Source organism: Ranitomeya imitator, chromosome 10, assembly GCF_032444005.1.
Source record: "Ranitomeya imitator isolate aRanImi1 chromosome 10, aRanImi1.pri, whole genome shotgun sequence".
NCBI classification, from domain to species: Eukaryota; Metazoa; Chordata; class Amphibia; order Anura; family Dendrobatidae; genus Ranitomeya; species Ranitomeya imitator.
In genome coordinates, this window is record NC_091291.1 from 63477725 (window position 1) to 63492112 (window position 14388).

At 47.4% G+C, this 14388-nt stretch overlaps 1 protein-coding gene across 3 annotated transcripts in view; it reads left to right on the plus strand.

The window, feature by feature from the left end:
* LOC138651327 (C-Jun-amino-terminal kinase-interacting protein 4-like) overlaps positions 1-14388 on the plus strand; it is an 834119-nt gene that overhangs the window by 510339 nt on the left and 309392 nt on the right. For 2 of the 3 annotated variants that reach the window (XM_069741428.1, XM_069741430.1), the window contains one exon: positions 1275-1328. The exons of the other annotated variant lie outside the window; for it this stretch is intronic. In XM_069741428.1, coding sequence (XP_069597529.1) covers positions 1275-1328 — 54 coding nt within the window. The remainder of the gene's footprint in view (positions 1-1274; positions 1329-14388) is intronic. 3 annotated transcript variants of the gene reach the window in all.

Sequence of the window (14388 nt, forward strand, 5' to 3'; positions counted from 1 at the left end):
ATAGACCTGATGGAAAAGGGAAACATTAGCTGGGCAGAGGGGCAAAACAAGAAAAGTGTTGTATAATATGATGACTGCAATGTATTAAGAGGATGCAAATTTTGATTTGAGTGCTTCTTTAACAGGTGTGTACCTGCATGTTTACCATGCTACAACTCCTACTCCCAGTCCTGCTACAGTATCAGTACAGTATCAGATCAGAGGCATGTCAAATAATAAGGCCGAAAGTCAAAAGTTTCTTCAAAATGTTATGACTTTTCAAATCTTTTTACTCCAGATTACTGGCATGAAAGCTTTGAATTAGTTCCTCAGGAGTTGCCGTATTTTCCGGACTATAAGACGTACCTTTTTTTCCCCTTAAAATTTTTTGGGGAAAATGGGGGTGCATCTTATAGTTTGAATATGCTAGCCAGGAGTAGCAGGAGTTGGGTGATTCTGCCTGCCCTGGGCTGCAAAAGGGGATGTTCAGTGGTCTGACGCTGCAGGGTGATGATCTGAGTCCCATCCCATGCTGGTATGGCAGGTTCGGTGGTGCTGGGGCTCCGCCAACATGAAAGCCCGTAGCCCCTGCACATCCATTACTGCAATACGATGGCCCCCAGAAAAATGGCCACCGGAGGTGGCACATGTGCAGATTGAGATTTTGGCAATGAGATCTCATCCTGATCTCAATCTACTCATGCACCGCCTCCGGCGGCCAATTTTCCGGTGACCACCACATTGCAGCAATGGATGTGGAAGCCCCCGCACCACCGAACCTTCCGCACTAGCCTGGGATGGGAGTCAGATCATCGCCGGACCACCGAACATCTCTTGTGACCCTGCTCCACCAGCGCTGCCGTCCCACCCCCTTCCCCGGTAAGCTTAATTTGGACTGTAAGACTACCCCCATTTGACGCATTAATTTTCTTCCTTCGGCAAATTTGGGGTGCATCTTATGGTATGGTGCATCTTTTAGTCCGAAAAATGCGGTGCATTCTTGCAAGTGAGCATAACTCTGAAGACTCTCTATCGACTAGACCTCCACAGTATAATATCAGTATCTTCTAGGAGCCGGCAAATGTATGTGAATGTTCACGACTTCAACATGGTACCTTTCCTAGTAATTACAAATATGTTAAGTGTATGACTAATCTGATTTACATAAAGACCAGCTTTCAAATTTTGTATATTAAGTGACGATTAGTCTGAAAACGCATGCAGCAAATAAGGATTCGTTTTTACTGTTATTGTTATAATTTTTTTGTCAACAATTTTACCGTATTTTTTTGCAGGGCCTCCAAAGAAGTGCAAGATGTACAGATGAAAAAATCTTCCTTCTGGAAGGTGTAAGTGTACAATGATTTAACTCCATGTTTTTACTTAGCTTTTATGTAGTTTGGATGTCAAAATTTGTGTTTATTTTTGTGTTTAACTCCTTCACGACCAAAGGTATTTCCTTTTTTGTGTTTTCGTTTTTTGCGCCCCTTCTTCCCAGAGCCATAACCTTTTAATTTTTTGGTCAAATTGCTATGTGAGTGCTTTTTTTGGTGGGACAAGTTGTACTTTTAAAGGACACCATTGGTATTAACATATCATGTACTGCAAAATGGGAAAAAAAAATTCCAACTGTGGTGAAATTTCAAAAAAAGTGCAATGCCACTGTTTTTTTGTTTGTTTTTTTTTAACCATCTTCACTAGATGCTAAAACAGACCTGCCATTATGATTCTCCCAGTCATTATAAGTTCATAGTTAAGTAAATAAGGCAGCACACTGCAGCGCTAAAACATGTAAATTTGAAAACACGAAATTTGAACTGCATTACTGCACTAGAAATATGAAAAATGAGAGCTTTTAGCGCATAAAAATGGCCAATTTTATGTGTACCTGGTAGCCCCTTTACGGCATCTCTCTTATACCAGGTCCTAAACTTGCCTTACCTCGCTGAGAATAAACGTCTCCATCTGAATGGGTACATGTGAAACCTCTTCTTAGACTAAAAATTCTCTCTCTCTGTGGAGGGGTATACCTCCACAGAGAGAGAGAATTTTTAGTCTAAGAAGAGGTTTCACATGTACCCATTCAGATGGAGACGTTTATTCTCAGCGAGGTAAGGCAAGTTTAGGACCTGGTATAAGAGAGATGCCGTAAAGGGGCTACCAGGTACACATAAAATTGGCCATTTTTATGCGCTAAAAGCTCTCATTTTTCATATTTCTAGTGCAGTAATGCAGTTCAAATTTCATGTTTTCAAATTTACATGTTTTAGCGCTGCAGTGTGCTGCCTTATTTACTTAACTATATACGAGTTGGCGACTCTAGGTTCAGCACCTGTTCACACTTAGTCTATGTTTGGATGTGCCGGTCAGGTTTTTGAAATTATAAGTTCATAGACACCAAACATGTCTAGGTTATTTTTTTTAATTTAAAGGGAACCTGTCACCCCCACAGGCGTTTGTAACGAAAAGAGACACCTTGTGCAGCACTAATGCTGCATTCTGACAAGGCGGCTCTTTTAGTTCTTGGTGCTGTAACTGCAGAAATAATCAATTTTGCAATTTGTCCAAAATACCTTGATATAGTTCTGGGGGCAGGTCTTTCCCCCCCCCCCCCTAATGCAGACGCAGCACCGCCGTCACTCATGCCCTCTTGGCGCCACCTCCTCAACGTTGTTTTCAACTGTCCCGGCGCCTGCGCTGTTATCTTATGCCTTGAGCATGCGCAGTTAGTGCTGCCAGTCTTCTGACATCATTTGATGTCTTGCTGACTGCGCCTGTGCGGCCGCGCTGCCCGAGATCCCGCCCCGCAGTGTGAATAAGTCAGAAGACACTGCGGGGCGGGAGCTTCAGATTTTCATAAAAATTGGGCTGAATTCCGACCCCCCCAGTGGATCCACCTATATTGCGTTTGGCCTCCAAAACTCTGCTGTTCTTACCTTACGGACTCTCCATCAAGGATCCCACAGATCGCCTAATAAGAGAGCCTTGCTCGCTCATTCTTCGAGGCATTGGGCTCAGCGCTTTCTCCCTCCTTCGCGGCAACATGGGTGGCTAAGGCCATGGTATTCTGTGTGGAGTCTCTAAGCAGAGCTTTGCGGGCTACTGACCTTCCACCAGCGGTTGCTGATCTTGCTAACCAAATCGCTTTGGCTGGGGACTTTTTGGTTAATGCATCCCTGGACGCGGCTAACTTCATGGTGATTGCTGCCGTGAATCCTATTTCTATTAGGAGAGCTCTGTGGCTCAGGACATGGCGAGCAGACTCTACATCAAAAAAGTCCCTAACTTTTCTGCCTTACCAAAGCGGACGGTTATTTGGTGAGAAGCTAGACGAGCTTATCTCGAACACTAATGGTGGAAAATGTAACTTCCTCCCCCAACAGAAGGTTAGGCGACCCTTTTGTCACCAGCTACGACGCGTTTTCAGCCCTTTCGCAGCCCCGGGTGGGCCACCTAAACCAATCGTGCTGGCTCAGGCCGCCCTGTTCAGGGGGACAGAGGTTATCAAATCTCTTACAAAACCAACTCATTGTGGAAGAACCATCCCAACAAGTCCAGATCTAAGGGATCCAGGTCCCACAGATTTTCAACCAAATGACTCAATGCTCCTTCCGATCGACATCAGCAGAGAAGGCAATGTCTGGCTCTTCGCCATTCACGATGCATGGATCAGAGATGTGGTGTCTTCTGGATACAAAATAGAGTTTTGCTCCCACCTCCCAAAACGTTTTTTTTTTTCCCGTACCCCCAAAGCGGAGGCACACGCCGATCCTTTTTTCAGGCCATCGAGTCACTCCGGCACTACGGGGTTATCATTCCTGTGCCGAAAAACTAAAGATTCCAGGGGTTCTACTCGAACCTGTTCATGGTTCCAAAAAAGGACGAAACTGTAAGACCCATTCTGGACCTAAAGCTCCTGAACAGGTTTGTCAAGATTAGACGTTTCCAGATGGAGTCCCTCCACTCTGTCGTCTCTTCGATGGAAAGGGGAGAGTTATTGGCGTCTATCGACATCCAAGATGCCTATCTTCATATTCCCATTTTTCCCTCTCATCAAAGGTTCCTGCGTTTTGCTGTCTGCGGGCTACACTTTCAGTTTACAGCCCTGGCATTCGGACTAGCCACCGCTCCCAGGGTGTTCACAAAAATCATGGCAGCCGTCATGTCCATTCTGCATTCTCGGGGCATGGTCATCTTGCCATACTTAGACGACCTCCTGATCAAGGCACCGTCTTTTCAGGCCTGTGAAGAATGCATCCTGTTATGGCTGGCAATCAGGCAACACAGCGTGCAGTAATCAGCGCACATACAGAGATCTGGCAAAAACCCAAAACAATAGGACGAGCTCTGAGACGTGGAATCTCTGTAGACTGCAGTACCTGAACTGTCCTCACACAACTGGAAGCAGCAGTGGATTGCGCCTATCAACTACCTATGCAACTCGGCACTGCCTGAGGAGCTGACTAGCCTGAAGATAGAAATACAAGCCTGACTTACCTCAGAGAAATACCCCAAAGGAATAGGCAGCCCCCACATATAATGACTGTTAGCAAGATGAAAAGACAAACGTAGGAATGAAATAGATTCAGCAAAGTGAGGCCCGATATTCTAGACAGAGCGAGGATAGCAAAGAGAACTATGCAGTCTACAAAAAACCCTAAAACGAAAACCACGCAAAGGGGCAAAAAGACCCACCGTGCCGAACTAACAGCACGGCGGTGCACCCCTTTGCTTCTCAGAGCTTCCAGCAAAAGATAATAACAAGCTGGACAGAAAAAACAGAAAACAAACTAGAAGCACTTATCTAGCAGAGCAGCAGGCCCAAGGAAAGATGCAGTAGCTCAGATCCAACACTGGAACATTGACAAGGAGCAAGGAAGACAGACTCAGGTGGAGCTAAATAGCAAGGCAGCCAACGAGCTCACCAAAACACCTGAGGGAGGAAGCCCAGAGACTGCAATACCACTTGTGACCACAGAAGTGAACTCAGCCACAGAATTCACAACAGTACCCCCCCCTTGAGGAGGGGTCACCAAACCCTCACCAGAACCCCCAGGCCGACCATGATGAGCCACATGAAAGGCACGAACAAGATCTGGGGCATGGACATCAGAGGCAAAAACCCAGGAATTATCTTCCTGAGCATAACCCTTCCATTTGACCAGATACTGGAGTTTCCGTCTAGAGACACGAGAATCCAAAATCTTCTCCACAATATACTCCAATTCCCCCTCCACCAAAACAGGGGCAGGAGGCTCCACAGATGGAACCATAGGTGCCACGTATCTCCTCAACAACGACCTATGGAATACATTATGTATGGAAAAGGAGTCTGGGAGGGTCAGACGAAAAGACACCGGATTGAGAATCTCAGAAATCCTATACGGACCAATAAAACGAGGTTTAAATTTAGGAGAGGAAACCTTCATAGGTATATGACGAGAAGATAACCAAACCAGATCCCCAACACGAAGTCGGGGTCCCACACGGCGTCTGCGATTAGCGAAAAGCTGAGCCTTCTCCTGGGACAAGGTCAAATTGTCCACTACCTGAGTCCAGATCTGCTGCAACCTGTCCACCACATAATCCACACCAGGACAGTCCGAAGACTCAACCTGTCCTGAAGAGAAACGAGGATGGAACCCAGAATTGCAGAAAAATGGAGAGACCAAGGTAGCCGAGCTGGCCCGATTATTAAGGGCGAACTCAGCCAACGGCAAAAATGACACCCAATCATCCTGGTCAGCGGAAACAAAACATCTCAGATATGTTTCCAAGGTCTGATTGGTTCGTTCGGTCTGGCCATTAGTCTGAGGATGGAAGGCCGAGGAAAAAGATAGGTCAATGCCCATCCTACCACAAAAGGCTCGCCAGAACCTCGAGACAAACTGGGAACCTCTGTCAGAAACAATATTCTCAGGAATGCCATGTAAACGAACCACATGCTGGAAGAACAAAGGCACCAAATCAGAGGAGGAAGGCAATTTAACCAAGGGCACCAGATGGACCATTTTAGAAAAGCGATCACAGACCACCCAAATGACAGACATCTTTTGAGAAACGGGAAGGTCAGAAATGAAATCCATCGAAATATGTGTCCAAGGCCTCTTCGGGACCGGCAAGGGCAAAAGCAACCCACTGGCACGTGAACAGCAGGGCTTAGCCCTAGCACAAATTCCACAGGACTGCACAAAAGCACGCACATCCCGCGACAGAGATGGCCACCAGAAGGATCTAGCAACCAACTCCCTGGTACCAAAGATTCCTGGATGACCGGCCAGCACCGAACAATGAAGTTCAGAGATAACTTTACTAGTCCACCTATCAGGGACGAACAGTTTCTCGGCCGGACAACGATCAGGTTTATTAGCCTGAAATTTCTGCAACACTCTCCGCAAATCAGGGGAGATGGCAGACACAATGACTCCTTCCTTGAGGATACTCGCCGGCTCAGATAACCCCGGAGAGTCGGGCACAAAACTCCTAGACAGAGCATCCGCCTTCACATTTTTAGAGCCCGGAAGGTATGAAATCACAAAATCAAAACGAGCAAAAAATAATGACCAACGGGCCTGTCTAGGATTCAAGCGCTTGGCAGACTCAAGATAAGTAAGGTTCTTATGATCAGTCAAAACCACCACGCGATGCTTAGCACCCTCAAGCCAATGACGCCACTCCTCGAATGCCCACTTCATGGCCAGCAACTCTCGGTTGCCCACATCATAATTACGCTCAGCAGCAGAAAATTTCCTGGAAAAGAAAGCACATGGTTTGAACACTGAGCAACCAGAACCTCTCTGTGACAAAACCGCCCCTGCACCAATCTCAGAAGCATCAACCTCGACCTGGAACGGAAGAGAAACATCAGGTTGACACAACACAGGGGCACAGCAAAAACGACGCTTCAACTCCTGAAAAGCTTCCACGGCAGCAGAAGACCAATTAACCAAATCAGCACCCTTCTTGGTCAAATCGGTCAATGGTCTGGCAATGCTAGAAAAATTACAGATGAAGCGACGATAAAAATTAGCAAAGCCCAGGAATTTCTGCAAACTTTTTAGAGATGTCGGCTGAGTCCAATCCTGGATGGCCTGAACCTTAACCGGATCCATCTCGATAGTAGAAGGGGAAAAGATGAACCCCAAAAATGAAACTTTCTGCACACCGAAGAGACACTTTGATCCCTTCACGAACAAGGAATTAGCACGCAGTACCTGGAAAACCATTCTGACTTGCTTTACATGAGACTCCCAATCATCTGAGAAGATCAAAATGTCATCCAAGTAAACAATCAAGAATTTATCCAGATACTCACGGAAAATGTCATGCATAAAAGACTGAAAAACAGATGGAGCATTGGCAAGTCCGAACGGCATCACCAGATACTCAAAATGACCCTCGGGCGTATTAAATGCCGTTTTCCATTCATCTCCCTGCCTGATTCTCACCAGATTATACGCACCACGAAGATCAATCTTAGTAAACCAACTAGCCCCCTTAATCCGAGCAAACAAGTCAGATAACAATGGCAAGGGATACTGAAACTTAACAGTGATCTTATTAAGAAGGCGGTAATCAATACACGGTCTTAGCGAACCATCCTTCTTGGCTACAAAAAAGAACCCTGCTCCCAATGGTGACGACGATGGGCGAATATGTCCCTTCTCCAGGGACTCCTTCACATAACTGCGCATAGCGGTGTGTTCAGGTACGGACAAATTAAATAAACGACCCTTAGGGAATTTACTACCAGGAATCAAATCGATAGCACAATCACAATTCCTATGCGGAGGAAGGGCATCAGACTTGGACTCTTCAAATACATCCTGAAAGTCCGACAAGAACTCTGGGATGTCAGAAGGAATGGATGACGAAATAGACAAAAATGGAACATCACCATGTACTCCCTGACAACCCCAGCTGGTTACCGACATAGAGTTCCAATCCAATACTGGATTATGGGTTTGTAGCCATGGCAACCCCAACACGACCACATCATGCAAATTATGCAGTACCAAAAAGCGAATAACTTCCTGATGTGCAGGAGCCATGCACATGGTCAGCTGGGCCCAGTACTGAGGCTTATTCTTGGCCAGAGGTGTAGCATCAATTCCTCTCAACGGAATAGGACACCGCAAAGGCTCCAAGAAAAATCCACAACGTTTAGCATAATCCAAATCCATCAGATTCAGGGCAGCGCCTGAATCCACAAACGCCATGACAGAATATGATGACAAAGAGCACATTAAGGTAATGGACAAAAGGAATTTGGACTGTACAGTACCAATAACGGCAGAGCTATCGAACCGCCTAGTGCGTTTAGGACAATTAGAAATAGCATGAGTAGAATCACCACAATAGAAACACAGTCTGTTCAGACGTCTGTGTTCGTGCCGTTCTACTTTAGTCATAGTCCTGTTGCACTGCATAGGCTCAGGCTTACTCTCAGACAATACCGCCAGATGGTGCACAGATTTACGCTCGCGCAAGCGACGACCGATCTGAATGGCCAAGGACATAGACTCATTCAAACCAGCAGGCATAGGAAATCCCACCATTACATCCTTAAGAGCTTCAGAGAGACCCTTTCTGAACAAAGCCGCTAGTGCAGATTCATTCCACAGAGTGAGTACTGACCATTTTCTAAATTTCTGACAATATACTTCTACATCATCCTGACCCTGGCATAAAGCCAGCAGATTTTTCTCAGCTTGATCCACTGAATTAGGCTCATCGTAAAGCAATCCCAGCGCCTGGAAAAATGCATCAACATTACTCAATGCAGAATCTCCTGGTGCAAGAGAAAACGCCCAGTCCTGTGGGTCGCCGCGCAAAAAAGAAATAATAATCAAAACCTGTTGAATAGGATTACCAGAAGAATGAGGTTTCAAGGCCAAAAATAGCTTACAATTATTTCTGAAGCTCAGGAACTTAGTTCTGTCACCAAAAAACAAATCAGGAATCGGAATTCTTGGTTCTAGCATCGATTTCTGATCAATAGTATCTTGAATCTTTTGTACATTTACAACGAGATTATCCATTGAGGAGCACAGAGCCTGAATATCCATGTCCACAGCTGTGTCCTGAAGCACTCTAATGTCTAGGGGAAAAAAAGACTGAAGACAGAGCTAAGAAAAAAAAATGATGTCAGGATTTCTTTTTTCCCTCTATTGGAAATCATTGAATTGGGGCTCCTTGTACTGTTATGGCTGGCAATCAGGCAACACAGCGTGCAGTAATCAGCGCACATACAGAGATCTGGCAAAAACCCAAAACAATAGGACGAGCTCTGAGACGTGGAATCTCTGTAGACTGCAGTACCTGAACTGTCCTCACACAACTGGAAGCAGCAGTGGATTGCGCCTATCAACTACCTATGCAACTCGGCACTGCCTGAGGAGCTGACTAGCCTGAAGATAGAAATACAAGCCTGACTTACCTCAGAGAAATACCCCAAAGGAATAGGCAGCCCCCACATATAATGACTGTTAGCAAGATGAAAAGACAAACGTAGGAATGAAATAGATTCAGCAAAGTGAGGCCCGATATTCTAGACAGAGCGAGGATAGCAAAGAGAACTATGCAGTCTACAAAAAACCCTAAAACGAAAACCACGCAAAGGGGCAAAAAGACCCACCGTGCCGAACTAACAGCACGGCGGTGCACCCCTTTGCTTCTCAGAGCTTCCAGCAAAAGATAATAACAAGCTGGACAGAAAAAACAGAAAACAAACTAGAAGCACTTATCTAGCAGAGCAGCAGGCCCAAGGAAAGATGCAGTAGCTCAGATCCAACACTGGAACATTGACAAGGAGCAAGGAAGACAGACTCAGGTGGAGCTAAATAGCAAGGCAGCCAACGAGCTCACCAAAACACCTGAGGGAGGAAGCCCAGAGACTGCAATACCACTTGTGACCACAGAAGTGAACTCAGCCACAGAATTCACAACAGCATCCACATCATGTTGGATACACTGTCTCGCCTGGGGTGTCTCATAAACTTGAAGAAGTCTTCTCCCGTCCTTCCCAGCTCAGAAAATTTCCTTCTTAGGAATGATCTTGGACACCTCCCAATGGTTGGTGACTCTCCCTCGAGACAAGGTAGTAGCCATTCATCTGGGAGTTCTCGTACTTCGTCAGTCAATTCCTCGTTCCATCCGATTTGGCATGAGGGTCCTAGGAAAAATGATGGCGGCAATGGAAGTTTTCAGTTTGCCCAGTTTCACCTCCACCCCTTGCAGCATGTGCTGCTGGCAACCTGGGACAAAAGCCTGTTTTCTCTCGACCGCCCGTGCCATCTGTTTGCCCAGGTCAGGCAGGCACTCAGGTGGTAGACGCTGAGCTCCTCCTTCCATCAAGCGAAATCCTTCTCCCCGGAACATTGGCTAGTTGTCACTACTGACACCAGTCACCACACGGCTCAGGGGCGTTGTTCACCTCGGGAGTCACGCCTTCCATTCAATCTCCTAGAAATACGGGTGATTCGATGGGCTTTGCGGCACTTCCATCATCTTCTGGTGGGGCACCCAGTCCGAATTAAGTCGGACAATGCCACAGCCGTGGCTTATATCAATCACCAAGGGGGCATCCGAAGTAGAGCGACCATGCGCGAAGTAGAACACGTCCTCCGCTGGACAGAGAAAAACCACTCAGTGATCTCAGCAGTTCACATACCAAGCGTAGAGAACTGGGCAGCGGACTTTCTCAGCCGGCAGGGTCTCTCATCAAGGGAATGGTCTCTCCATCCAGAGTTTTTTCAGTAGATTTGTCAATGCTGGAGAACCCCGGATGTGGATCTGATTGCTTCCAGGTTAAACATCAAGGTGCCCGAGTTTGTCGCTCGATCCCAAGACCCAAAGGCCATCGGCGTGGATGCCTTGGTCCTTCTGTGGAATCAGTTCCAGCTACCTTACGCGTTTTTCCCCATTGCTGCTGCTTGCGAAAGTCATCTGGAAGGTCAAATCGGAAGGGGTCCCAGTAATCCTGGTCACCCCGGACTGGCCTGGTCGGTCATGGTACGCAGAGCAACTAGTTGTCGAGGTCTCCTGGCAGCTACCAGATTATCCGGACCTACTTTCCCAGGGTCCGATCTACCGCCAGAACTCAGGGGTCCTGTGTTTAATGGCTTGGCGTTGAATCCTGGGTCCTGACCCAGGCTGGGTTCTCCCGGGATGTAGATACCACGATGATTAGCGCTCGAAAGCCTGCTTCGGCGTGCATCTATCACCGCAACTTGAAGGTCTTTTTTGCGTGGTGCAGAGACCGCGGTCGTCGTCCTCATTTTTTCCATTTCTAAAATTTTAGAGTTTCTTCAAGCCATCCTGGACTCGGGTCTAGCGCCAAGTTCCCTCAAATGACAGATCTCAGCCTTGTCCGTCCTATTTCAGCGCAGGATTGCATCCAATCTGCAGGTGAAGACTCATTCAGGGGGTCTCCCATGTGGTACTGCCCAATAGAGCTCCCCTGGACGCCTGGGACCTTAACCTGGTCCAAGGTGTTCTACAGGAATCTCCCTTTGAGCCACTACAGGATGTCTCGTTAACTTACCTCTCAGGGAAGGTTATTTTTCTTGTTGCGATAACGTCTATCGGCGGGTTTCGGAGTTGGCTGCTCCTGCCAAGCCACGTTTCTGATTTTTCACCAGGACAAAGAGGTTTTAAGGCCAGCCCCTCCATTTCTCTCAAAGGTTGTTTCCTCTTTTCACTTTAACGAGGGCATTGCCTTGCCCTCATTTTGTTCCGCACCAGTACACCGGGTGGAAAAGGCCCTTCACACTTTGGATCCAGTGAGAGCTCTCAGGAGGTATGTGTCAAGGACCGCACCCTTTCGCCAGACGGATGCGCTGTTCGTGCTCCCCGAGGGTCACAAGAAGGGATTTGCTGCTTCAAAATCAACAATAGCCAGGTGGATGTGTTCGGCGATTCAGGAATCTTACCTCATCATAGGCAGGCCTATTCCAGCAGGGATCAGAGCACACTCCACGCGGTTGCTGGGCGCCTCTTGGGCTCTTCGGCACCAAGCGTCAGCAGAAAAGGTTTGCAAGGTTGCAACCTGGTCTAACCTGCATAAATTTTCAAAACATTACAATGTCCACACTCAGACCTCAGCAGAGGCGAGTCTCGGCAGATAAATTCTGCAGGCGACGGTAGCACACCTGCAGACAGTTGGTATTTGTGTCTTATTCCGTTGGGTCAGTTCCCCACCCAGGGACTGCTTTTGGACGTCCTATGGTCCTGTGTCCCCCCAATGAGGTGAATGAGAAACGGATTTTTGAGTGCTCACCATAAAATCCTTTTCTCCGAGACACTCATTGGGGGACAGAGCACCAGCCATTTGGCCTGATAGCTCTGTTTGATATTTGGGTCTTTTTTTTACACGTTATACCTTGTATTAGATATTTATTTTTGTTCTCCTACTGCTTTTGCACTGAACTAGTTCTTGTGGAGCCAGCGTGAGGGTATATACTGCAGAGGAGGAGCTAACATTTTTTCATATTCACCTCGCATCGGCCTCCTAGTGCCAGCAGCATACACTCATGGTCCTGTGTCTCCCATGAGTATCTCGGAGAAAAGGATTTTATAGTGAGTACTAGGGTTGAGCGACATTTACTTTTTTAGGGTCGAGTCGGGTTTTGCGAAACCCGACTATCTCAAAAGTCGAGTCGAGTGAAATCGGCCGATTATCGCGAAAAGTCGGGGATCAACCGAAACACGAAACCCAATGCAAGTCAATGGGGGAGCATAGTCGGCAGTAAGTGGAGACCAGGAAAACACCTACAGTGCCCATTTTAATGGCAAAAACATCCATTCTTGGCACTGAAGCTTGTCAATCTTAATTTACCTTATAATAATAGTTAGCCATTGGACATTGGGGGTCATTTGGCTAAAGTTGTGGGGGGTATGGCTGGGTCAAGTATTTAGTGGGCCCAGGAAACGTGGACCACGTCACGGCAGTGGAGCAGGGAGAGGTAAGTATTTCAACTTTGCAAGTGCTGTGATCCTGAGCAAGCAGGGGGGGCCCACTCGTTCGCATTGGCACTGGCACAGGGCCCCTCAAAGTACGGCAGTGTGTTTGCATGGCGGGGGCGCCTACCACCGGCAGCGACACTTTTGCGTACTCTAAGCGGCCCTGTGCCAGTGACGTCGCCAACGAGTATCCCCCCCACCTGATGAAGGAACCTGCACTTTCATCTGCACCTTCCTCTTTGTCCCCGTGTAAGGTGGTATAGTATGCGGGAAGGGGAACCTCACTTTCAGCAGGGACAGAATCTGGCTGTGTAGCGTGCAAGGGGAATGTAGCGGTCTGGGTCAATGTATCAGCAGAGTCATCTAGCACTGGCTGGGCAATGGGCAGGATGAGGAGGAAACACAGATATGGTCCCAAATACAAAAGTAGGCTAAAAGCAGTTCAAAATTGTTAAAAGGACTAAACAGGCGGCATTGCTTTGTTCAGTGGAGGACAACTGTAATGTGAGGCTGACACAGTGAGTAAGCCCAAATCGGTAAGTAGTCTAAATGCAGTTCAAAATTGGTAACAGTAGTAAACAGGCGGCACTGCTTTGTTCAGTGGAGGAGAAAAGCAAGGAGCGGCAGACACCGTTAGTAGGCCCCAACCCAACTAGCAGGCCAAATGCAGTGTAATATTAACAACTACTTAACGAGAGCCTGAAAATGGAAGTTCAGGACAGGAAACCAGGAGAACAGCAATGAGCGGCAGACACCGTTAGTAGGCCCCAACCCAACTAGTAGGCCAAATGCAGTGTAATATTAACCCCTTTCTGCTATTAGACGTACTATTCCGTCCATGTGGGGTGGGCTTTACTTCCCAAGGACGGATTAGTACGTCATAGGCGATCGGCCGCGCTCACGGGGGGAGCGCGGCCGATCGTGGCCGGGTGTCAGCTGCTTATCGCAGCTGACATCCGGCACTATGTGCCAGGAGCGGTCACGGACCGCCCCCGGCACATTAACCCCCGACACACCGCGATCAAACATGATCGCGATGTGCCGACGGTGCAGGAAAACATCGCGCAGGGAGGGGGCTCCCTGCGTGCTTCCCTGAGCCCCCCGCAGCAACGCGATGTGATCGTGTTGCTCCGGGGGTCTCTTACCTCCTCCCTACAGCAAGTCCCGGATCCAAGATGGCCGCGGATCCGGGTCCTGCAGGGAGGGAGGTGGCTTACCAAGTGCCTGCTCAGAGCAGGCACTTGGTAACGCTGCAGCGCTGTTTGACAGATTGGTGATCTGTCAGAGTGCAGTGCAAACTGGCAGATCACCGATCTGTATTGTCCCTCCCTGGGACAAAGTAAAAAAGTTAAAAAAAAATGTTTACAAGTGTGTAAAAAAAATAATAAAAAAAAAATCCTAAATAATGAAAAAAAAAAAATATTATTCCCATAAATACATTTCTTT